Source organism: Oncorhynchus nerka, linkage group LG9a (genome assembly GCF_034236695.1).
Source record: "Oncorhynchus nerka isolate Pitt River linkage group LG9a, Oner_Uvic_2.0, whole genome shotgun sequence".
NCBI classification, from domain to species: domain Eukaryota; kingdom Metazoa; phylum Chordata; class Actinopteri; order Salmoniformes; family Salmonidae; genus Oncorhynchus; species Oncorhynchus nerka.
The window spans coordinates 52,911,160-52,938,255 of record NC_088404.1 but is presented as its reverse complement, the minus strand read 5'-3'; the positions used below and the strand labels follow the sequence as shown (position 1 = coordinate 52,938,255).

The window sequence follows — 27,096 nt, the reverse complement described above, 5'->3', positions numbered from 1 at the left end:
GGCATCGTTGGATTGGTCACGACTAGGTCTACCTTTGTAATCTGTAATGGACTGAGCCCCTACAACATGTGTTGAGTATTGTAGCCGGTGTAATAGGATTCCTCTTTGTTCCTATATTGTCCCTTTGCAGTTCATTAAGTGCCAGCTTGTTGTTCTCCTGAGGTGGAATATATACAACAGTCACGATGGTGGTAGAACGATCTGCATTTTACCATCAGGTATATACTAATGGAGAGACATACCCCCTCTCCCTCTCGATTTCCCTGAATCCATAGTCCTGTCTGCACGGTGACTGGAGAATCCATCACGTTTTCTTTTTGAGTGAGTAGATAAGATGTTTCTGAACACTTCTAAATTTAATCCTGATAATGCCATGATTAAGAAATGAATGAATCATGAATAATAATGAGTGAGATGCCATTCAGAGGCTACAACAAAACATGCTAACCTCTCACCATTACCAATAACAGGGGAGGTTAGCATTTTGGGGGGGTATGATGTTTGTGCCTCTGTAACCTCTCTCATCATCATTCACGATTCATTCATGATTATCCATAATCATGGTAGCATCCACTTGGATGTAGAAATGTTCAGAAACATCTTCTATTTGTACTTAAAATAAAAGTTCATCCAAAATGGCACACGACTTTATTCACCATTCAGTTCATATCAGACAAATCTTAATCCAAAACACAACCAAAACATACCGTAAATGCATCCAACAAATTTGTAGTCACAAGCTTGATGTAGTCATTGCGTGCAAGGAATATGGGACCAAATACTCCATTTTTGACTACTGTAATACATAAAGGGCTTATTTTTTTAATTTATGAATATACCCTCAAATAAATCAATCAATAATTAATACCCTAATATCTTAAATCTACTGTCCAAATACATATGGAGGGTGTATCAAATCAACAAATCAAAATCAAGTCAAATGTATTTGTCACATAATGTTTATGTACACGAGCAGTTTATGGTCTCACCTAGGGCTGTGGCGGTCACAACATTTTGTCAGCTGGTGATGGTGATGGTCTCTGTCGGTAACTGTCGGTCTCACGGTAATTGACCGTCAATTAATGGAAACACGTTAAGCATCTCCTGGCTTCTACACACAGCCTACAAGCCACTGATACAGACCTTTGGAACATCTCAATTTTAAAAAGTCTAATAAATCCATGTAATACAGCTTACACCTTCAGAATAAATAAATTATTTATTTTAGACTGGACTAAAGAAACAAGAAACTAAAGAACAGAATAGCATACTCTGAGTTGTCCTTATGTTAGGTCCTGATCACACTATGCCATATGGCTGTGGGCTACACTAGTTCATTTATCAGACAAGATTTGCTTAGAATTCCGTGGCATTATTTTACATTAGTTTATAGTATGAAGAATACAATTGAACAAAGCTAAATAAAATAGAAAGGATATTTTCTCCAAACGATTTGAGGGAGTGAGCACATTTGGCTATTCTGTGTTGAGTGGTTAATGAAGAAATATGTACTCCTATATGTTTAATTTAGAGTTATTCGTGTAACTTTAGTTGCTCTACAAACGTTGGGCTATATGTTTTGATTTGTAATACATTGTAAGGCTGCATGATGCGACTAATGATGATTTGAAAAAAGTATCTTGAAAGGAATGAGCTCTGCTTTGTTTTTTTGCGCAGATTGTACACACTTCGTCAGTCTCGCATTCACATCTTGAGAAGCACTTGATAATTCCTCGAATTTCCCCTTTGTGTGGCCATAATGCACCCTAAAAAGTCCATGCCTTTTGCAGCCCTTCTCCCTGAGTACTGTTTGCTCGAAAGCACCTCTCACCTCACTCACATGGCTTCCCAACACGTTATCGTGTCTTTCTCACAGGCTACAAGTGAAGACAGACACATCAGGGATGCAACTGCGCACATCCTTATCCAATTCCGAGGTGCATATTGAAGATATTGGAAGATGTCATGTCCTGACCGTAGAAAGCTTTTATTTTCTATGATAGAGTAGGTCAGGTCGTGACTGGGGGGGTTGTTCTAGTTTATATTTTCTATGTGGGGTTCTAGGTTCATTTTCTATGTTGGTGATTTGTATGATTCCCAATTAGAGGCAGCTGGTTATCGTTGTCTCTAATTGGGGATCATACTTAAGTAGCATTTTCTTCCACCTGTTCGTTTTGGGATATTGTTTATGTTTAGTTGCCTGTTCGCACTGCATTGTCGTCACGGTTTGTTTATTCTTTATTTGTTTTGTATTTGCTTAATTTTCACTTTATTCATTAAAAGTAGGTGGAACTCAAAGTACACTGCGCCTTGGTCCGATCATTATTACGAACAACGTGACAGAAGAACTGTCCACATTTACTTTTCGTCAGCCAATAAGATGAGTAGGCCTAACGAACAGCAAAGCACTAGCCTTTGTCAATCTACTATCCCCCAAAAGTTTACCTACTCTATTCTCTGAGAGAAATAAATATTCCAAACTTACTCTGGGACAGTTGTGGGATGCGATAGATCCCAAATTAATACAACCACTAGCATCCCAAAAGCTTTTTTTACGCAATGAGGCTGACACAACAGATCAAAACGTTTAGCTTAGAATGTTGATAAACTATTAGGCTATTTCTTCACATTATAAGCACAGCGATGCACACCCGGCAGTAGGCTATAAGCATGAATGTTCCATCAGTGGAAAACACCATTATCAAGAGGGACCGTAAATACGATTATGCATGTAATGCTTTTATGATAAAGGTGCATTTTTATGGTTAAAATGATCTTCCCCAAACTTGAAACTCACACGCTGCTTATGTTTGCCAGTTAGGCTCTACACCACTGGTAAAGCGGATTAATGTGCTTAACTTTGAAGTTATTTGGCCACTTTAGTTGTGATACACACCGTGTCAAAACATTTATAGGCCAATGGGCTAGGATACATGAGGTGTGCGACTGATTAGAAAACGTCACAAAATAAAAACATTTCTTGCCTTAAACTGGGCATCATTCACAAGTGATAATATATAGTGATAATATATCATTCACAAGTGATAGGCTAATATTATCAACCATCAGACTATTCTTGATTTAATCTTGTCTTTACATACTAAATAATATATGCGTGAGATTACATAGCCTATAGAAATGTTGGTCCACATGAGCTCATGGGCTCTTATGAAGTGTGTGATTAGATTTTCGATCACATTTGCATTGATGTCAGAGTGATTCGAGGTACAATAGAGTGCTGAGTACCAGGCAGTTAGCAAGTTTGATAGGCTACTAATGACCATCAGCAGCATTAGAGCTTGGAGAAGCCTAATTACTTTGACTAGATGGTCACGTGGAATTTGACTCAAGACCGCCGGTGTGGCGGTAATACGGTCACCGCAACAGCCCTAGTCACATACACAGTTTACTTCAGGTGTAAAAGGTGCAGGGGAATGCTTATGTGCTATCTCCCTCAACAATGCAGTACATTCATCACTAATCAAGTCAAAAATAATAAGTAGTGGAAGTAATAGAATAGGTCATACGCAATGTAATAATGGACTGTATTTATAAATATAAAGTGGGTAGTGAAGTCAATAGTATATATTAGAACAGCAGCTTGTACGTTTGTGTGTGAGGTATACAGTATATTTTAATACTCGAAAAAGTAGTTAACAGAATTCTATGTATCAAATTAAATTAATTCATATAATCAAAACACTAATGGTGAAATATACAGTAACGGTACGTTGTTAATGAATAAAAAAAACAGGCCTATTGTTTCACTCCTAATTAGTATGACTGTAGTCCCCAGGGACCCACCAGTCGCATTGATCGCACTGAGAGCACTTAGCCAAGGCAAAATGAATGAGAAAAACCAATAACCCAAACACTGTGTTGTAGATTAGGATTCAACCATCCATTGGCTACAAGTAACATCTTTCTGTTTTAGCTCCCTTTTTGAAGTTTGAGATCCCGATGACATGAATTACAGCGATGATGCCTCAGGGCACTGTACTGTAGCCATTAGAATTTCAGTTCCTTCACTCGTACATTATATATTGTTGTATATACATTTTTGGCATTTGACCACTCCCATTGAGCTTAATAGTTGGGTTCATTTCATTCAATGTGTTTGGCTAAAGAGAGCAGGGGATCAATAAATCATTGCGGCTGAGAGATGGATGTCGTCCCTTCTAAATGAATGCATTGATTGGCTCTGAGAACATCTCTCCGCAAACTCAAATGCAGCCATAAACATATAGATCTAGATTGATGTGGATTGAAGTGCTGCTATATACCGATCTCTTTACAGAAATGCATTTCTCGTACTACTGTACTTTTGTTTCCTTTTTTTTCTATTTTTTTTATTTTTGAAGGGTTCTCTTTTAAGAACAACTATTCATAGTTTTATACACCTACGCTACCGTTCAAAAGTTTGGGGTCACTTAGAGGTGTCCTTGTTTTTGAAAGAAAAGCACATTTTGTGTCCATTAAAATAACAGCAAATTGATCAGAAATCATGGTTAATGTTGTAAATGACTATTGTAGCTGGAAACAGCAGATTTTTAATGGAATATCTATATAGGTGTACAGAGGCCCATTATCAGCAACCATCACTCCTGCAAAACACCAGTCATTTCTAAGTGACCCCAAACTTTTGAACGATTGTGTATATACAACAACTGGAAGGTTTTATTTCTATAAAATGTCAGTATTCTGCTGTATGCCTTATTCTGATTTAAATTACTGTACAACCTTGTACTGTGACCACATTTGGGAGTCAGCCTTAAATGAAATTTGAACTCATAACTTCTTGGTCGCTAGCAAACAGAAATGTCCTGCTGTAGTGCAGCTACATCACCAGATCTGTGAGCGTGAAAGAGATATGGACACATACTTATTGGCAAGAATGCACTTCTGCACTTTGCTAAAAGCTGCCCAGATTCAAGTAAATAATTGTCCAATTATCACCAACAACATAAAACTAGCAGTGCTCAAGGACACTTGACGTAGAGTATACATGAATTCTTTGGGGATTGGAACCTTTTAGTTGGAAGTGCATCAATGTATCTGCAGTGCCACCAGGTTCATACGAATTGCATGGAACGTACTGTATAGTAACACACTCTTAAAAAATAAGGGTAGGGTTAGGGTGTACTACAGTGTCGTTACCTGGGGTACAACCAGGTAAAATGTCAACTTTACAGGTGCACAATGAACTCACATGGTACAGTTTGTCAACATGTAGGTATAATGGGACATTTTTCTACCTAATATTTGGAATATAAGACACGATCATCACTGCATTTTGATAGGTGGGAGCAATATACTGGTGGGGCACATAAGCATATTTGGAGGTGTGGTGAAATATGTGTGTTTGTGCCAACCGTCAGTGGAAGTTTTGTAGCAGTTTAAGTGTTTGATGGTTATGCCAATGCAAATCCTTTGATACTGTTCATTCTTGCAAATGTTGTAAGCTAATTTGTCGGTAATGAGCAGCCCTGAGCTGCACAGTGAAGAGGTTATTATGAATGTTCCAGTAACTTAATGTAAACTTGTTGCTGTGAATCACTCATGTCTTAACTGGAAACTACTTGGCAGTAAGTTATTTTAAAAGTCACAGTAACTTGCTGCCACCAGCAATCTTGACAATAACCTACGGTGCCTTCACTGACTCTTCTGTTGACAACATGCACATCACTTGCTGATTGGCAGCATACTGTAACAGCACCAGCCTATCAGAAGATTGCAGGCGTGGCTTTCAGCTAGCTTTTTTGGTCTCCCATAAGGTAAGGTTATCGCAGTGAATTTGCTCTGTTTATAAAGATTAAGCTCGTACACTGTCAGTTCTTCAGCCTTGTTAAAAGGCTGACAAGTGCATGTGATACCAAAGAACTATACAATAGCTCATTTATGACTAGTCACCATGTAATTGTAATACTCACTTCCCTTCCAGACCATCAAGTCAGTGAGTGTGATGGATTAGCAATAATCCACTTGTAATTGGTTGACCATAAATGATTGAAAATTAAACATTAACTTTCAGTGAATCAACTTCAATTAAGCTACTGGAAATGCACAGTAACATCTTCACAGTGCAGCTCTTGATTTTCACAAGTTTTTAAAAAGGTTGCAGTACTGACAATATCAAAAGAGGTGCTCAACCTTCATCAACATAATGATAAAACCACGTAAACTGGTACAACATTTCCACTGACGGTTGGCACTAATACAACATATTCTAGACCATGCCCCCACATATGCTAATGATCCCCCACCAGCACGATGCCCCACCTACATTTCAAAGTGCAGTAGTGATTGTACCTAGTGGGAAGTGGGAATTGACCACATACGACTGGCAAAAATCCACTTGTATGACCCTCCAACTGTTAATTACTAGTAGGAAACATGTTTATCATCCCTGAGCTCTGAATTATCCCACATGCTTACCTCTGACAAATGGTTGCAATTTCAAATCCAGAGAGTATTTATGCACGTTTAGGGCAATATTCTATCATATCCACGCTAGTGGACACCCACATAGCGATTGTTTTGGAACTGTGTTAGAGCTGTCAAATCCACAAGTGTCTTATGCCATTATACTTGAAGCAGAAATTGCTATTGGCTGCATAGAGCTGCGTTAAGGGGTCCCATGAAGCCTTACAAGTTGGAACACTGGAATGTGATATGTACAGTAATCTACACCTAGAAATCCTCATTATTGTTAGCTATTGAGTGTTTACGCTTGATCTCATTGACTCTAGGTCTTAATGTCAAGTGTCCCTCTGCACTTAAACTTTTTAGTTGATAATCACACAAATATTGACTTGATTCCGGGCAACTTTTATCGAAGTGCAGTAATATATTCTTGCCAATAAATCGGGCCTTTCACATGTGAAAACATTTGTATTTGGAACACTTCACATGTGACATTTCCAAAAACACATGTTTTCACATGTGCAAAACATGTGGAAATGTCTTGTGAAGTCATGTGGTTTTTCCGTAAGGGGTGGTATATGGCTTGTAGTGGCCCTTGCAATGGTTTTTCTTGTGTGGTCCAACAGACTCTCATATCTCCACAGCTAGTTTTGCCTAGGCAAGCTCTGCCTGCAGCCCTAGGTTGTGTTTAAAATGGCACGCTATTCAATATATAGTGCACTACTTTGACCAGAGTGCTATTCCCCCCTCGTTAAAAATAAGGCACTATATAGGAAATGGGGTGCTATTTGGAACCCATCGCAGGCCTGGGGATGCGATCACAACATCTAATGGCTTAACCAGCTGGAGGGCAACATCAAGGGAGTCCAACTTCGCTTAACCCCTGTCTGTGACAATAGACTCATTGTGTGCTTCTCCACTTTGTTCTCTCGCAGCGATGATAGGCCATTTCAGCATCTCTGTCAATGCCACTCAAAACGCAGAGCGGGTTTTCCCTTGGCACTATTGTTCCTGGGACAGATCGAGGGAGAGAGAGAGTGTGTGTGTGTACATGTGCACTCGCGCTGATCCCAATTAGTTGACTAGTCGATTGTTTGGTCGTTAGGCTGTTGGTCAACCGAGATTGTTTTAGTCGAGCAGTAACAAATATATATATATTTGCGCCAATCTCAGTGAATGGACGCCTAAACTAAAAGCAAATTTATGCTTGATCCGAAAATGTGGTCGGTGGCTCCATATGGAGGGTGTGACGCAATTGCGGAGCCTCCAGAGGCCAAATCAAACTCTGTACCGCATCGCCATCCACCTCCCATTGACATGGTTGGTTGGTAAGTGCTTCCTGTATAAACACAAACTCACTTCCTTCCAAACCTGGACAACTCTAGGCCAATTGTACATCGCCCCACGGACTTCCCGGTCTCGGCCAGCTGGGCGCGAACCCAGAGTCTCTGGTGGCACAGCTAGCACTGCGATGCAGTGGCCTAGACCACTGCTCCACCCGGGAGGCCCTAATGCCCTGACTTCTGCTGAGGCCATATCCCCGTAAATGCAGACGTCGGATTGACCATGCGCCCAGATGTGCAATGCACTTCCAGAATGCACTCTCTCCCGGCAATTTGTGCACATTCATTGTTTCATAACTTCATGATGTGAATTCTTTGTGTTTGATTGATAGTGTATATCAATTCCCCATTATATATCAAATCAAATGTTATTTGTCACATACACATGGTTAGCAGATGTTATTGCGAGTGTAGCGTAATGCTTGTGCTTCTAGTCCCGACAGGTAACATCTAACAAATTCCACAACAAACCTAATATCTAACAAATTCCACAACAAACCTAATATCTAACAAATTCCACAACAAAACCTAATACACACAATCTAGTAAAGGAATGGGTTGAAAATATATAGTATAAGTATAAAATATATGGATGAGCAGTGACAGAGAGACTAAGATGCAATAGATAGTAAAGAATAGATAGTGACCGTACCAGGCGGTGATACAGCCAGACAGGATGCTCTCAATTATGCACCTATAAAAGCCACATTTTTTTCAGATTCCTGAGGTTGAAGAGGCGCTGTTGGGCCTTCTTCACTACACCGTCTGTGTGCGTGGACCATTTCAGTTTGTCGGTGATATGTACATAGAGGAACTTAAAACTTTCCACCTTCTCCACTGTTGTCCCGTCGATGTGGATAGGGGGGTACACCCTTTGCTGTCCACGATCATCTCTTTTGTTTTGCTGACATTGAGTGAGAGGTTATTTTCCTGACACCACACTCCTAGGGCCCTCATCTCCTCCCTGTAGGCTGTCTCGTCGTTGTTGGTAATCAAGCCTACCACTGTAGTGTCGTCTGCAAACTTGATGATTGAGTTGGAGGCGTGCATGGCCACGCAGTCGTGGGTGAACAGGGAGTACAGGAGAGTGCTGAGAACGCACCCTTGTGGGGCCCCAGTGTTGAGGATCAGCGGCATGTTGTTTCTTACCTTCGTCATCTGGGGTCGGCCCGTCAGGAAGTCCAGGACCCAGTTGCACAGGGCGGGGTCGAGACCCAGGGTCTCAAGCTTAATGATGAGTTTGTAGGTTACTATGGTGTTGAATGCTGAGCTGTAGTCAATGAACAGCATTCTTACATAGGTATTTCTCTTGTCCATATGGGATAGGGCAGTGTGCAGTGTGATGGCGATTGCATCATCTGTGGACCTATTGGTGTGGTAAACAAATTGGAGTGGGTTTAGGGTAACAGGTAGGGTGGAGGTGATATGATCCTTGACTAGTCTCTCAAAACACTTCATGATGACCGAAGTGAGAGCTATGGGGTGATAGTCATTTAGTTCAGTTACCTTAGCTTTCTTGGTAACAGGAACAATGGTGGCCATCTTGAAGCATGTGGGGACAGCAGACTGGGATTGGGACTGATTGAATATGTCCGTAAACACACCAGCCAGCTGGTCTACGCATGCTCTGAGGACACGGCTAGGGATGTCTGGACCGGCAGCCTTGCGAGGGTTAACACATTTAAATGTTTTACTCACAGCGGCCACAGAGAAGGAGAGCCCACAGTCTTTGATAGCATTTAATTTGTTTGAAAACAAGACGTCGATGTCCTTGACGGAGCTAGTTTTCTTTTTGTAATCTGTGATTGTTTGTAGACCATGTCACAGATGTCTCGTGTTTGAGCCGTTGAATTGTGACTCCACTTTGTCTCTTTACTGATGCTTTGCTTGTTTGATTGCCTTACGGAGGGAATAACTACAATGTTTGTAATTGGTCATGGTTCCAGTCACCTTGCCATGATTAAATGCAGTGCTACGTGCTTTCAGTTTTGCGCGAATGCTGCCATCAATCCATGGTTTCTGGTTAGGGAAGGTTTTAATAGTCACAGTGGGTACAACATCTCCTATACACTTCCTTATAAACTCGCTCACGGAGTCAGTGTATACGTCAATGCTATTGTCTGAGGCAACCCGGAACATATCCCAGTCCACTTGATCGAAGCAATCTTGAAGCGTGGAATCCGATTGGTCCGACCAGCATTGGATAGACCTAAGCACTGGTGATTACTGTTTTAGTTTCTGCCTATAGGAGGGGAGCAACAAGATGGAGTAATGGTAAAATTAGCCAAAAGGAGGGTGGGGGAGGGCCTTGTATGCACTACGGAAGTTAGAGTAGCAGTGGTCAAGTGTGTTACTCGCTCGTGTACTGCAATCAATATGCTGATAGAATTTATGTAGCCTTGTTCTCAGATTAGCTTTGTTAAAATCCCCAGCTACAATAAATGCAGCCTCAGGATATATGTTTCACATTTGCATAAAGTCCAGTGAAGTTCCTTGATGGCTGTCTTGGTATCTGCTTGCGGGGGGATATACACTGCTGTGACGATAACCAAGGAGAGTTCTCTTGGGAGATAATATGGTCGGCGTTTGATTGTGAGGAATTCTATGTCAGGTGAACAAAATGACTTGAGTTGTTGTTACAATTACACCATGAGTTGTTAATTATGAAACATACACCCCCGCCCTTCTTCTTACCAGAGGGATGTTTGTTCCTGTCGGCAGGATGCACTGAAAATCCCGTTGGCTGTACGGACTCCAACAGCATCTCCCCAGCTAGCCATGTCTCCATGAAACAGAGTATGTTACAATCCCGGATATCTCTTTGGAAAGCAACTCTTGCCCTAATTTCGGCTGCTTTTTTAACTAGGGACTGGACATTAGTGAGTAATATACTCTGAAGCGGTGGGTGGTGTGTGCGCATCCGAAGCCTCACTAGAAGACCGCTCCGGCACTCTCCTCTCGGCGGCTTTGGTTTGGATCGGCCTCTGGAATCAGTTAAAATGCCCTGGGAGGTGCAGAGAAAGGATCCGCTTTGGGAAAGTCGTATTCAAATCAAATTTATTTATATAGCCCTTCGTACATCAGCTGATATCTCAAAGTGCTGTACAGAAACCCAGCCTAAAACCCCAAACAGCAAGCAATGCAGGTGTAGAAGCACGGTGGCTAGGAAAAACTCCTAGAAAGGCCAAAACCTAGGAAGAAACCTAGAGAGGAACCAGGCTATGTGGGGTGGCCAGTCCTCTTCTGGCTGTGCCGGGTGGAGATTATAACAGAACATGGCCAAGATGTTCAAATGTTCATAAATGACCAGCATGGTCGAATAATAATAAGGCAGAACAGTTGAAACTGGAGCAGCAGCACAGTCAGGTGGAAGTTGAAACTGGAACAGCAGCATGGCCAGGTGGACTGGGGACAGCAAGGAGTCATCATGTCAGGTAGTCCTGGGGCATGGTCCTAGGGCTCAGGTCAGTTGAAACTGGAACAGCAGCATGGCCAGGTGGACTGGGGACAGCAAGGAGTCATCATGTCAGGTGGTCCTGGGGCATGGTCCTAGGGCTCAGGTCCTCCGAGAGAGAGAAAGAAAGAGAGAAGGAGAGAATTAGAGAACGCACACTTAGATTCACACAGGACACCGAATAGGACAGGAGAAGTACTCCAGATATAACAAACTGACCCCAGCCCCCCGACACATAAACTACTGCAGCATAAATACTATATTCCTGGTTGTAATGCTGGTTGTGCTGGTAAATTGACGTCTCTCTGATATCCAATAGTTCTTCCTGGCTGAATGTAATAACACTCAAGGTTTTCTGGGCTAACAATGTAAGAAATAATCAATAAAAAACGAAATACTGTACAGTTTCCTAAGGACTTGAAGCGAAGCTGCCATCTCTATCGGCGCCATCTTGTCAATCATATATCACCAGTGGTAGATTTACCGTTAATTCCTATCATTTCTAATCTACAGTGTTTGTTACTTTGGTTACGGTAATTTATTTTAATTCATTCAATATTATTATTTAAGTCTTCCAGTTCTCATTGTCTGAGTGGACACATTTTTTGCAGAGTGCACAACCTATGCTTCACTTGTGAGAAACAAGTTTTGGTTTATTTGGTTTTGTCAATTTAGCCATTGTCTTTTGTTTGGAGCGCTCCTGCCAATGTTGAGTAAGGACGCGCACGCATATAAGTAGGCCTATAGGCTACCTTGTCTGTGCGCAAATGTAGGCGTATGAATTTGCCCATTTGGGGATCTGATAGTATTTCTGATTGGCTTAACGCACCACCTGTGGAGCGTCTCAAAGTCATGTTTTCTTCACCTCAAACAGCAAGGGAACTAAGTATGTTTTTTTCATCCATTGAGAGTTACAATAGTTCCTCAATGTGTTTGGAAAATATTTCCAGCTCTCTCCCTTTCAGCGTGAAAGGGAAAAATGTCATGCTCTGATCCAGTGGAAACATAATAAAATAGGCCTCTTATCAGTGCTGACTTGGACTGAAGTAGGTTCCTGTACTCATTTATTTTGGGTGCTGGAGCTTCACAATACTTTTGAGCTAATATTCTATAAGAGAAACTGGAGCTCAAGCAGTAGAAAAATGTGAGGTGCCGGTACTCGGCTCCGGTGAGGTCCTGCCCAAGTCAAGCTCTGCTTCTTATCCCTTGCGCAAATAGTCTACAGGTGTCTGTCCAGAGCTTAGTGGTGCTAGAGGGCCCCAAATATTTTATACAATGTTGCAAGATCGCTAGAGCAAGTTTCGGTGCTGGACCCAACTTAAGTTCATTGCAGACAGGCCATGTGTAGCCATAGGATATTTATTTTCATCAGGATATTTTCTACCTGCAGGCTGCAACGTTTTTATTTGTTTGCTTTATGTAGGCTATTTTTACATAGTTGACAATAGCAATACAAGTTCATTTGTACCATTTTAATTTAGATTTGGATAGAATTTTGATTAACGACATGACAAGGATTTTGAGATATGAAGACGTTATTATAAATTCAATGAAACTGTTTTACGAAAATGTGCATATGAAAACCTTAACTGGCACGCAGATCGGTAGAAATGGTAAGATAAATTGGCATTCAACATGAGAAAGGTTGCCGACTCCTCGTGTAGCCTTTTACCGGCAACTTCAGGAGAGTAATGGCAGAATCTGTGAAAGCTAGCAGGAGCGGGAGGAGAATAGTTGGGGTCAGGTTAAGATCTCTGGCGCCCTCTTGAGACATTTATTTTATTTTATTTGTAAGCTTAAAGCATCAGACAAGCTCAATGCATATAGGTGATTTTATTAAAATGCATCGATATATGTCTATATATGGAGAAAAAATACACGTTTAAGGATGCCGACCAAATGATTGGTCGAAAGAACAGACGAATTTCGGTCTACAAAGATTTTTTTTAGCCGGGGACAGCCTTAGTCTGTGTACACGTGTGTGTGTGTGTGTGTCTTTCAGTGTATCCGGAAATACCTCTCTAAAAAGAGGCGTGCAACTATTCCGTCTAGCCTGCCTGACAATCTGTATAATTAAGCGCTCCTATTCAGTCACCCTTGCTCGTACCTTTCTATTTCTTTACAACTGGACCAGTCATGTCACTAGCAGTTACTTTTCCTCACTTAGGATTCATTATGTTTCATAGACCAATCATCTTTTCTCATATCATAATCCTCTTTTCTCATAAAGCAAATCCCCATTGAGGTGTTACCTGATGGCCGTGGTAGCTATTGTCGGTTACACGCTAAGGCCGAGTCGCAAAGGGCACCCTATTCCCTATGTGGTACACTACTTTTGTCCAGGGTCCATAGGGCTCTGCTTTAAAAGTAGTGGACAATATAAGGATTAGGGTGCCATTTGCGACAAAGCCTCATCGTAAGGGGGCGGGTAATGCAGAGAGTAAGTGTCGTCTGAATGAACAGTGATCCTTTGTGGAACCCACATTCTAATATGTGAAGTGTGTGTTTGTGTGTGTATGCATGTTGGTGCTTGTGTGGGTGCAGGCAGGTGGTAGTAGTGGTGGTACAGTGGTAGGTAGAGGTGGTGCAGAGAGAATAAGGTCAGGCTAAGGGTTAAGCCTGTAGGCTAATTATACAAGGTATTTGACTCGAAGCTTGGCATTGCTACTGCGTTTGCCCTTCTCTATAGGATTGGCAGCTTGCGCGCGTGTGTGTGTGTGTGTGTGTGTGTGTGTGTGTGTGTGTGTGTGTGTGTGTGTGTGTGTGTGTGTGTGTGTGTGTGTGTGTGTGTGTGTGTGTGTGCGCATACGTACATTTGAGTGTGTGTATTTTCCAAGTTTGTGTGATTGTACCTCTTCCCATCCTCCTCTATATCGTCGTCTGTTTCCCTGCTTTCCCCATAATGAAGAGGGATCTCTGCTGTAATGATCTGTGGCAGAGTGCCTTAACTACATCAAGCCACGGGATGCCCAGTAGCCTTTTCCACGGCTTGGCAGTTGGCCAAATGATCATATAGTCCTCTTTGATAGACCTCATCCAGTCCCGCACACACCTCCCTGGAGTTTTTGAAACAACAGTTTTTTTTTTACCAAAGACATTTTGTATCCCCCAATTTTCAAAGAGTAGCAGGCCTCCAATTAAGCATGTGGCATAAAATACACAACATATAGTGGTTCAGAGTTTGTTTTAAAGAGCGGGAGGCTGTAACAGTGTCTGTGAGAGGGTTTCATAATCACCCCCCATTACAGATGATATATAATGAACCAGCTGCTTGTGTGACGTACTTGTGTGCTATTCTCTCTCTGTGCGTCCGGATGTCTTTCCAAGCCCCTCGGATGTCTTTCCAAACCCCTCGGATTCTCCCTGTTCGGATGCGTCGACAGTGGTGGGGGCCCGTGGGTAGACATACTAGGTCGGCCTCTCACTTTCTAAAGCACTCAGCTGTCGACCCCAGCAAGAACCCCCCCCTCCCAACACTTCTTCTACCCCCTGTGAATCCAACCACTCCCACCCCAACCTCCTGTTACCCTATGCCCCCCCACAACAACACGTCTATTGTGTCTCCGCCTCACATGGTGTTGGGGATAGGGTTTCCTCAAATGACGAGTAAAGTGCAAACCGAATCCAATGGACTTTTTGGATGAGTGCGGAGGGGTGAGGTATTCTGAAACATGACAGGGGTGGGACGTTCTCTTTCCTCTGAATTGTATTTGCACTGAGAGACTTCAGGTGTGATAAGCAAGTACTTTGATCCTCTGTAGCTCAGTTGGTAGTACAGGAGGTTGGTGGCACCTTAATTGGGGAGGACGGGCTCATTGAGTGCGGAACGAGTGGAACGGTATCAAATACATTGGAGGGGAAAAAAATAAGGTTTTGCTCCGTTCCGGGCCATTATTATTTACATTTAAGTCATTTAGCAGACGCTCTTATCCAGAGCGACTTACAAATTGGTGCGTTCACCTTATGACATCCAGTGGAACAGCCACTTTACAATAGTGCATCTAAATCTTTTAAGGGGGGTTGACAAGGATTACTTTATCCTATCCTAGGTATTCCTTAAAGAGGTGGGGTTTCAGGTGTCTCCGGAAGATGGTGATTGACTCCGCTGTCCTGGCGTCGTGAGGGAGTTTGTTCCACCATTGGGGGGCCAGAGCAGCGAACAGTTTTGACTGGGCTGAGCGGGAACTGTACTTCCTCAGTGGTAGGGAGGCGAGCAGGCCAGAGGTGGATGAACGCAGTGCCCTTGTTTGGGTGTAGGGCCTGATCAGAGCCTGGAGGTACTGAGGTGCCGTTCCCCTCACAGCTCCGTAGGCAAGCACCATGGTCTTGTAGCGGATGCGAGCTTCAACTGGAAGCCAGTGGAGGGAGCGGAGGAGCGGGGTGACGTGAGAGAACTTGGGAAGGTTGAACACCAGACGGGCTGCGGCGTTCTGGATGAGTTGTAGGGGTTTAATGGCACAGGCAGGGAGCCCAGCCAACAGCGAGTTGCAGTAGTCCAGACGGGAGATGACAAGTGCCTGGATTAGGACCTGCGCCGCTTCCTGTGTGAGGCAGGGTCGTACTCTGCGGATGTTGTAGAGCATGAACCTACAGGAACGGGCCACCGCCTTGATGTTAGTTGAGAATGACAGGGTGTTGTCCAGGATCATGCCAAGGTTCTTAGCGCTCTGGGAGGAGGACACAATGGAGTTGTCAACCGTGATGGCGAGATCATGGAACGGGCAGTCCTTCCCCGGGAGGAAGAGCAGCTCCGTCTTGCCGAGGTTCAGCTTGAGGTGGTGATCCGTCATCCACACTGATATGTCTGCCAGACATGCAGAGATGCGATTCGCCACCTGGTCATCAGAAGGGGAAAGGAGAAGATTAATTGTGTGTCGTCTGCATAGCAATGATAGGAGAGACCATGTGAGGTTATGACAGAGCCAAGTGACTTGGTGTATAGCGAGAATAGGAGAGGGCCTAGAACAGAGCCCTGGGGGACGCCAGTGGTGAGAGCGCGTGGTGAGGAGACAGATTCTCGCCACGCCACCTGGTAGGAGCGACCTGTCAGGTAGGACGCAATCAAGCGTGGGCCGCGCCGGAGATGCCCAACTCGGAGAGGGTGGAGAGGAGGATCTGATGGTTCACAGTATCGAAGGCAGCCGATAGGTCTAGAAGGATGAGAGCAGAGGAGAGAGAGTTAGCTTTAGCAGTGCGGAGCGCCTCCGTGATACAGAGAAGAGCAGTCTCAGTTGAATGACTAGTCTTGAAACCTGACTGATTTGGATCAAGAAGGTCATTCTGAGAGAGATAGCGGGAGAGCTGGCCAAGGACGGCACGTTCAAGAGTTTTGGAGAGAAAAGAAAGAAGGGATACTGGTCTGTAGTTGTTGACATCGGAGGGAGCGAGTGTAGGTTTTTTCAGAAGGGGTGCAACTCTCGCTCTCTTGAAGACGGAAGGGACGTAGCCAGTGGTCAGGGATGAGTTGATGAGCGAGGTGAGGTAAGGGAGAAGGTCTCCGGAAATGGCCTGGAGAAGAGAGGAGGGGATAGGGTCAAGCGGGCAGGTTGTTGGGCGGCCGGCCATCACAAGACGCGAGATTTCATCTGGAGAGAGAGGGGAGAAAGAGGTCAGAGCACAGGGTAGGGCAGTGTGAGCAGAACCAGCGGTGTCGTTTGACTTAGCAAACGAGGATCGGATGTCGTCGACCTTCTTTTCAAAATGGTTGACGAAGTCATCTGCAGAGAGGGGGGAGGGGGAGGAGGATTCAGGAGGGAGGAGAAGGTGGCAAAGAGCTTCCTAGGGTTAGAGGCAGATGCTTGGAATTTAGAGTGGTAGAAAGTGGCTTTAGCAGCAGAGACAGAAGAGGAAAATGTAGAGAGGAGGGAGTGAAAGGATGCCAGGTCCGCAGGGAGGCGAGTTTCCTCCATTTCCGCTCGGCTGCCCGGAGCCGTTCCCAGGACTACCCGTCCGTACAATGTACGCACGCATGAATGTAAGTCGCTTAGGATACAAGCGGTCTGCTTGTATACAGTCGGGTCCGAAATGATTGACACCCTTGACACCCATTTTTATCAAGGTTGTCAATCATTTTTGGACCCCACTGTATAAGTCGAGGCTGGGTTATAAGTTGAGGGTTGAAAGCTTAGTATTTACGTTCCTTCGTGCTATAATTGTGCTACTGTACGACTGACCGCCGTGACTGTCACACAAATAACCGAGGTCGACCCAGAACAGGATGACATTCGTTCACTGGGGTTCAACTTTACAGAAGGTTCGGCGAGAAATGGACCGTACGGTATTAGAACAGATTTGCCTCGGTCGGTCGTGTAGACTATGGACTCATGTCAGCTCCATACGAAGCATTTCTATCTGCAACTGCCAATGTAGCCGCACCCAACGGGATGAAGCACAGCAGCCGTTTTATACCAGAAAACTGTGTGTGCGTCCCAATTCCCTACATTTCTACCCTTCTGGGCACTTTTTCACTTCCCTTCATATACCTAATCCAACCGGATTCAAGTGCGTACATCGGGGGAAAGAATTGGAACATGAAGAGAGTGGAAGTGGAGAATGGCTATAGGGTGGAAGCTTGTGGGTCAGATGCTGGTCAGTTGATGAGGTCATACAGGGAGGCTAGTATGCTGCTACCCTCTTTCATCCAGCCCCCATCCACCCTCTCTAAAGGAGCAGCTTGCAGGCATTCACCAACCATGGCCCAACGTTTAGACCAGGGTGAAGTTCACCCAAGATGCTGATCTTGAGTCAGTTTTGTATTTTTTTCCCCCACTAATGGTTAAGGTTAGGATTGGGGAGGCCTAGCTGACCCTAGAGCTGTACCGAAGAGAAACTTCACCCTGGAGCCCGTGGCTGGCAGCTCGAACAAGAGAGAGAGAGAGGCAGAGCAGGTGTCATCTGACAGATGAAAATAGTGTCTCTGTAATGGACACGGCGCTAACACGCACAACACACATCTGACTCAGACTCTAATGGTTTTACAGCACTTAGCTCTTGTAGTGGCTAGCTGGCTTCAGTACACACATTTGCTTGAATCCTTAGGCTACTTGTGTGAGACAGAACAGAGCCGTGTGTGAAGTTTGGTTGTATCTCGAGGGGGGGCAGCACTTGTGTGTGTGTTTGTGTGCGTGTACTGTATGTTAGTGGCTGTGCTGTATGTGCTAAAGAGAGGATCTCTCCTTTCCTCTCTGGCCTCTCTTGTGTTTGGACATATGTTGAGTTTTATTTCACTCCGACATAAATCCTCCTGGCCAGCTGTTCAGCCCAGCTGCTCTCTCTCTATCTCTGTCTCTCTGTCTCTCTGCCTCTCTGCCTCTCTGTCTCTCTGCCTCTCTGCCTCTCTGTCTCTCTGCCTCTCTGTCTCTCTGCCTCTCACTTCACTCTCTGTCCTCTTGCTCTCTGTCTTTCTCTCCTTCTCTCCAACTGCAGTGCAACATTGAGTACTGACCCCCCCTTCTGAACTAGTTATAGTGCATGTGTCTGATCCGCCCTCTTAAATAAGAAGTGGACTAACAGTAGATGGTAGCTGAGCAAACGTTGTTAATTCGTTGCTCTACCCACTCCATTTGCTGTGGGTTGGAAGAAGAGTTGATATTGCTCATTTGTGTATATTGATTGATTTAGAATTGGGTGGGGGATCTCAATGGTTCTCTTATTTAAGCTTCAGTGCTGTAGGTATCATGCAATAACTGTTGGGAGGGTAAAAAAAAAAAAACGAACCTTAAATTAGCGTTTAGGACAACTGCTAGTGTATGTGTGTGTGTGTGCATGCGTGAGTGTGTGTGTGCATGCGTGCGCGAGTGCGCGCGTGCGTGCTTGAGAGAAAGCAAGGGAAAGAGAGAGAGAGAGGAGAGATATCATTATTTTCTTTCCGAGTGGTGACCTCATGCTAGGCTACTGTAGACAGTAAAGGCTCGGCTCTTAAACTCCTGGCAGTGTCCTCCCTCCACGACTGTTGACGCCTGCATGCCGCACACCATTACACGCCTGGGGTTTCTGTTAAACACCATAAACACTTGCTTTTGGCACAACGCTGAGACAGCCAGGTGATAAAAAGTCTGTTTACACCAAACCCAATCTCTGATACTTGGCTGGCTGGCTGGGCTCCACAGATTTACAATGACAGCGTTGTCTGTGTGTGTGGTTTAGCAACCAATAGAAGCACCGTGGGGCTTTCCTCCCACCTTATTCTCCTCTTTCTTCTCCTCCTCTTTCTCCTCTTCTCCTACCTCTTCTCGCCCCACTCTCTCCTTTTTCCTCTTCTCCCCCGCTCCCCTTATCCATCCTTCCCCTTCTCCCTCACTTCTCTGGACCTTGTTCATAAGTCATTCATCATTTGAATATCCCCTCTATTAGGGGAAGGAGAGTGAGTGTGGAATTTTTATCCAGTCCCCAATCTAAACAGCACTTGATCCCCATTCTGTAGGGTTAAGAAAGGAGGGAGAGATAGAGACCCATCCAGGGTTAAACACACCATTTCCTCCTCTCTTCTCCTCTCCATTCCTCTGCCTCTTGCTCTTCCTTCCTCCTTCTCTTTTCAGATGTGTTTATCAGTTTGAGGCTTATAAATCGTGGATAACCGTCACACACACATGCGTGTGCACGTAATGTACACACTGTAAAACTTCTCCCTTTAAATGTACAGCATTATACTGGCACCAGAGTTGCCAGCTCAATTCTGTAATGCTGTAAACGTACAGTGACATTCTCCCTAGTGCTGAGCGATTAACCACAATTTAGTTTTTTAAACAACTGATTGGCCTAAGTCGGTTAAATTATTTTAATTCCATTTAGTTTTTTTTTTCTTTTTGTGAACTCAATGCGCAAATTTCACAGTTTCTCTAAAGATAAATCAGATCCAGCCTGAATTGGGCGATGTAGTAGGGAGTTGTAGTTTTCAGCAGGCCAATATTCTACATAGTTTAGTGCATCAAATGTGGTAATTAACTACAATGACCATAATCCTTTGCACATCTACTTGTCTGGTCTGTGTTTTTTTTACGCCTGTTTTGGAGGAGACAGAAGATTGCACAATCATGAGGGGATATAGAGAGCAGCTGTAGCTTCGAGGGGTATCTCTACCTGAAAATACATGATCTAAGTGATTGATAGTTGGTATTCAGCAGTCATAAAAGTATCCCCTATTTACTTTGAAGAACTACGAAATACAGAGATTTCTTGGAATTCAATTATATAAAGTCATCAAATAAAACAACTGTTATGTACACAAGTGAAATATTTTATTAAAGTAATGTGAATAAATGATGGTTAATAAGTGAGTAATGGGCAGTCACTACCGTCATGGGACTTTTTTTTGTGTGTGTTACAGCATTCAACCCAAATAATCAAAACCGAAATCAGGGATGATGTTTTAATAATAGAACCGAAACCAAACCGACTGTAAATGGCACTAATCGCTCAGCACTATTGAAGTAGTAAAATGTAAGAAAACAATACATTTGTACATAAAATGTGTTTATTCAAATTGGCAACAGCATTAGCAACAAAGTAAACAACCGACTTGACAATAGAAGTATAAATGGTTAACACAAATGAGAGCATCATTGCAATCTAAACAATATATTGTGTGGGGGTGTGGGTGGAGAGAGAGAGAGAGAGACAAAGCGGGAGGGAGTTGAAATTAGGATTGGGTACAATCCTAGATTGGGTACAATCCTAGATCTATGATCAGGGGCAACTCCATTTGAGGAGCAGAGCATCCAGGAGAGAGAGAGAAGTCAGCATGGCATCATCTGCTCCTCATGGGTCTCCATAACAATCCTCCTCAGTTTGTATTTTCTCAGCTATTTCTCACCCCTAGGACAAGCATAGAGAAATTCATAATAGAATCAGAGACCGAGCACACCTGGGCTGTTACCCTGTGGGTAAAAAGACAGGGGGCATATCAAGCTGGTGTCGTGTGTGTGTGTGTGTGTGTGTGTGTGTGTGTGTGTGTGTGTGTGTGTGTGTGTGTGTGTGTGTGTGTGTGTGTGTGTGTGTGTGTGTGTGTGTGTGTGTGTGTGTGTGTGTGTGTGTGTACTTACCTCACCAGAGGTCTTCATTCATTCAAACTCTGCGAGCTCTTGGTAGAATGGGGCAAGGCAGCGGTTGAGAACAGCTGACTTCCTCTGGGCCACCTTGCCAAGCACTTTGTCCCATCTTCAGGGTTCATCTTCTTGGGTTGATTTGAGAACTAGGAACCTGTACAGCCACACGACATCAATTGAGTCGTTGAACAAATACAAGTAAGACCGCTATACAGACCTACTTCGAATCCTAGCTAACTAAATAAAACATTGCAATAGCCTTCACAATATCCCAGCTTATTATACCAGACTCACAACATTTTATTTTCTTCCCGTGCCACCAAGCGTTTGCATTCGATTAGTAAAGCGAACAGGTTTAACTAATACTGTCACATTATGAAACAGTGCTGTTTAAATTAAACAGGAGAGGCCATACGGACACTCCTGGCCTGCAAAACTATGACGTATGTCGGCACAGCTGAGAGCAGAGTGATCCAAATCACAGGAGGACACTGTGTCCCGGTGTTGTTGCCGTTCACGCTCTCCCCATTCAGTAGACCGTATCATGGTGACATCTAGGTGGCTACCAACATTAGTTATTTATTATGTAGGCTGTTTTCCTACTTGAGATATAATATAAACAATTGGCCATTTTACTAGCTACTGCCAGCGACACTGTGTTACAGCTGTCCTGTGTTGCAAGCACCTTAGGTCGGCAGGTACCTCAATACGACACTGGTGCACTGGTCATTAGTATGGAATTTAGCGGCTTGCGGGTAGTTTAACGGCCCATGGCTTGGTTCATGTATAGAATGCGTCCCGTCAATCTGAAGAAGAAAAAAAACAGTTGCAGCAGTTATAATATGGGTAATATCTTTTGAACTGCTAGAAACAAGCCACTTTCTCTGTAGTAATGGTAAAAACATAACGGTCACGAATCTGCGCTCAATTTATTCTCTGTGGCACTAAGAGGTGTATCTAAAAGCTTATCATCACAACGATTATCATCTTCTTCTTTTGTTTTCTAGGTCTCACAGCGAGATGTTTACGAGCAATTTAGAGCCGACTGAAATGGCTTGTGTCAACTTGCGCTAGCTATCTCAAACGTTAGCCATCTAGCTAGGTTAGCTAAGAAAACATGCAGTAATTCAACGTTGGCTAGCAAAAAAGAGACTTATAAAACAAGTCAAGGTTCCGAACCACCAGCTGCTGAAAATATGCTTCCACTTCACAGCCGTTTCAAGAAGATATTTACAAAAATAGTCACCTAACAGCATGAGGTTGGCGCCTGAAACTGATCATTTGAATCTACAGTAGGCATAAGCTGTTACTGTAAAAAATAATGTGTTACAGGATTTTTACAGGATTCTTAGTTAATAACAGTATTTTCCAGCATTGTTCCCATAATACAGTGCTATCTACAGCATTAATGCTGTAAAACAACATGTACAGCATTTTACTGTGCATTTTACAGTGTTTTACTGTTGAGATTACAGAACGGTCTTACAGTGCAGGTATACACACACAAACACACACGTTTCCCTCGGACAGCCGCGAAGCACGGATGCAGAGTAGAATTATTAGATTGCATGTTATTCCCTAAGTGAGTCAATAAATCCTCCCTCTAATTCTACTTTATGCAAAGCCTAGCAGACTGTGTGTGTTTAACTCTCATAGTGAGGGAAAGACATTCTCTTCCCTTGGTTGTAAAAAGTTAAAATTAGCCAAATATAAACAGTACATATCAAGCTTGGCATACTTTCAGTTTGAGATTTTTTTAATTAAAAATGTTATTTAACTAGGCAAGTCAGTTAAGAACAAATTCTTATTTGCAATGATGGCCTACCGGGAAACAGTGGGTTAACTGCCTTGTTCAGAGTACAGAACGACAGATTTTTACCTTGCTATCTGCCTAGTGGTTAGATGACAAACCATCCACAAATTACGCAGGATTTTGACAGCAAAATTGTATCAACTATCTTGTTATTAGGGATCAGTCTTGGAAATTCTCTGTTTTGAGTATACAGGGTGGGAAAGGCTTTTGGAATTACATTTTGAAAACCTCTTTTGTAAGCATTTACGTTCCGTCGCTGTTTGTTATGGGCTGCAAATGGCACCCTAACTCCCTGGTCAAAAGGAGTGAACTATGTAGGGAATAGGGCATCATTTGGGACACGCACATTGCCTCCCTATGTTGACCATTGCTCGTGTTGATCCCATGTGATCCATGAATTTATTTACAATAATCATAATCCAGTGTAAACTAGGCTTTAATGGGACTGAATAACGGTATGGCTCAAATGGTACCCTATTCCCTATATAGTGCAATTCTTTATTTTGTTTACCAAGGCCCATAGGGCTCCAGTCAAAAGTGGTGAACCACATAGGGAATAGGGTGCCATTTGAGACACATGCTAAGTAAGTTGTGTTCCCCCGGCAAGGGCCTCATGACCACAATAGCCTACATGCACAAACCTCTCAAACCAAACATTAAGCCATTCACAATGCTCATATGCTTATGAATGCTGGTCCTTTTGTTAGGATACATTCTCACAAATGAGCCATTGTCCACTTAACCATTTTTCATCTAGAAAGCCTTTTGTTTTAAAAAAAAATACTGGAAGCGAAAAATGCCATCCTGACTGCTAGACTTCTCCGATCTCACTGAGGAATGAAACTGTCCTCATGGGGTTTACGACTGTGATAGGATTCTCTGGAAGATAGACTCATGCACACAGGTACACAACAGCATGTATCCAAGAACACACAAGACACACACACACACACACACACACACACACAAGCCTCTTAGGGGTTATGTCGGGTGAAAAGTTTAAAACTGGATGCATAAAGATGAAGGCTAATCACAATATTCTTGTCTTGCCTCAGAGAAGCAAAAAAGTCCCATTGAAAGATTCAGAGTGGTGTATTAGTTCCCATTACATTCTGCTTAGGGTATAACACGTGCCTTGTTTGAAAGAACCAAGTTACTGACTTGCGTGTTCCTCTCTCCTTCCGTAGAGTCTACCTGTGCGGAGACACTTCTGTCCAGGGACTGGAAAGACAGGAGGGACAGACTGAATGCCAGCGAGCTCCTAGGAGAGGTCAAAGGTGAGACGGCTGTTATTCACAGGCTGCGTCCCAATAATACCTCCTTTCTCCTGAAATGTGCACTCGTTCACTACTTCTACAATTCTAAAAGCAGTGGATGGTGGAGGTGTGGACACATGGGTGATGGTGTGATATGTTCTATATCTTAAATGTATACATTCAGATTTACATTCAGATTTACACTGAACAAAAAAAGAGATGCAACATGCAGCGTTGGACTAGTAACCGAAAGGTTGCAAGTTCGAATCCCCGAGCTGACAAGGTACAAATCTGTCATTCTGCCCCTGAACAGGCAGTTAACCCACTGTTCCTAGGCCGTCATTGAAAATAAGAATTTTTCTGAACTGACTTGCCTAGTAAAATAAAGTTAAATTTTTTTTTTTAATTCAACAATTTCTCTGATTTTACTGAGTTACAGTTCATATCAGGAAATCGGGCAATTGAAAAAAAATGTACTAGGCCCTAATCTATGGATTTCACATGACTGGGAATAAAGATATGCATCTGTTGGTCACGGATACCTTTAAAAAAGGAGGTAGGGTCGTGGATCAGAAAACCAGTCGTTATCTGGTGTGACCGCCATTTGCCTCATGCAGCACAACACATCTCCTTTGCATTGAGTTGATCAGGCTGTTGATTGTGGCCTGTGGAATGTTGTCCTGCGAAGTTGCTGGATATTGGCGGGAACTGGAACACGCTGTCGTACACGTTGATCCAGAGCACCCCAAACATGCTCAATGGGTGACATGTCTGGTGAGTATGCAGGCCATGGAAGAACTGGGACATCTTCAGCTTCCAGGAATTGTGTACAGATCCTTGAGACATACAGTGCCTTGCGAAAGTATTCGGCCTCCTTGAACTTTGCGACCTTTTGCCACATTTCAGGCTTCAAACATAAAGATATAAAACTGTATTTTTTTGTGAAGAATCAACAACAAGTGGGACACAATCATGAAGTGGACCGACATTTATTGGATATTTCAAACTTTTTTAACAAATCAAAAACTGAAAAATTGGGCGTGCAAAATTATTCAGCCCCTTTACTTTCAGTGCAGCAAACTCTCTCCAGAAGTTCAGTGAGGATCTCTGAATGATCCAATGTTGACCTAAATGACTAATGATGATAAATACAATCCACCTGTGTGTAATCAAGTCTCCGTATAAATGCACCTGCACTGTGATAGTTTCAGAGGTCCGTTAAAAGCGCAGAGAGCATCATGAAGAACAAGGAACACACCAGGCAGGTCCGAGATACTGTTGTGAAGAAGTTTAAAGCCGGATTTGGATACAAAAAGATTTCCCAAGCTTTAAACATCCCAAGGAGCACTGTGCAAGCGATAATATTGAAATGGAAGGAGTATCAGACCACTGCAAATCTACCAAGACCTGGCTGTCCCTCTAAACTTTCAGCTCATACAAGGAGAAGAATGATCAGAGATGCAGCCAAGAGGCCCATGATCACTCTGGATGAACTGCAGAGATCTACAGCTGAGGTGGGAGACTCTGTCCATAGGGCAACAATCAGTCGTATATTGCACAAATCTGGCCTTTATGGAAGAGTGGCAAGAAAAAAGCCATTTCTTAAAGATATCCATAAAAAGTGTTGTTTAAAGTTTGCCACAAGCCACCTGGGAGACACACCAAACATGTGGAAGAAGGTGCTCTGGTCAGATGAAACCAAAATTGAACTTTTTGGCAACAATGCAAAACGTTATGTTTGGCGTAAAAGCAACACAGCTCATCACCCTGAACTCACCATCCCCACTGTCAAACATGGTGGTGGCAGCATCATGGTTTGGACCTGCTTTTCTTCAGCAGGGACAGGGAAGATGGTTAAAATTGATGGGAAGATGGATGGAGCCACATACAGGACCATTCTGGAAGAAAACCTGATGGAGTCTGCAAAAGACCTGAGACTGGGACGGAGATTTGTCTTCCAACAAGACAATGATCCAAAACATAAAGCAAAATCTACAATGGAATGGTTCAAAAATAAACATATCCAGGTGTTAGAATGGCCAAGTCAAAGTCCAGACCTGAATCCAATCGAGAATCTGTGGAAAGAACTGAAAACTGCTGTTCACAAATGCTCTCCATCCAACCTCACTGAGCTCGAGCAGTTTTGCAAGGAGGAATGGGAAAAAATGTCAGTCTCTCGATGTGCAAAACTGATAGAGACATACCCCAAGCGACTTACAGCTGTAATCGCAGCAAAAGGTGGCGCTACAAAGTATTAACTTAAGGGGGCTGAATAATTTTGCACGCCCAATTTTTCAGTTTTTGATTTGTTAAAAAAGTTTGAAATATCCAATAAATGTCGTTCCACTTCATGATTGTGTCCCACTTGTTGTTGATTCTTCACAAAAAAATACAGTTTTATATCTTTATGTTTGAAGCCTGAAATGTGGCAAAAGGTCGCAAAGTTCAAGGGGGCCGAATACTTTCGCAAGGCACTGTAAATGGGGCCGTGCATTATCTTGCTGAAACATAAGGTGATGGTGGCGGATGAATGGCACGACAATGGGCCTCAGGATCTCGTCACGTTATCTCTGTGCATTCAAATGCCATCGATAAAATGCAATTGGGTTCATTGTCTGTAGCTTATGCCTGTCCATACCATAACTTGACTGTCACCATGGGGCACTCTGATCACAACATTTACATCAGCAAACCGCTCGGCCTCATGATTCCATCTGCCCGGTACAGTTGAAACTGGGATTCATCTGTGAAGAGCAACGTTCTC

At 43.3% G+C, this 27,096-nt stretch overlaps 1 protein-coding gene across 3 annotated transcripts in view; it reads left to right on the top strand.

Annotated features, from left to right (window-relative positions):
- The window catches only part of LOC115134510 (transcription factor SOX-6-like), a 174,054-nt gene that overhangs the window by 78,826 nt on the left and 68,132 nt on the right, over positions 1–27,096 (top strand). For all 3 annotated transcript variants that reach the window (XM_029668558.2, XM_029668559.2, XM_029668556.2), the window contains exon 5: positions 24,264–24,353. In XM_029668558.2, coding sequence (XP_029524418.1) covers positions 24,264–24,353 — 90 coding nt within the window. The remainder of the gene's footprint in view (positions 1–24,263; positions 24,354–27,096) is intronic.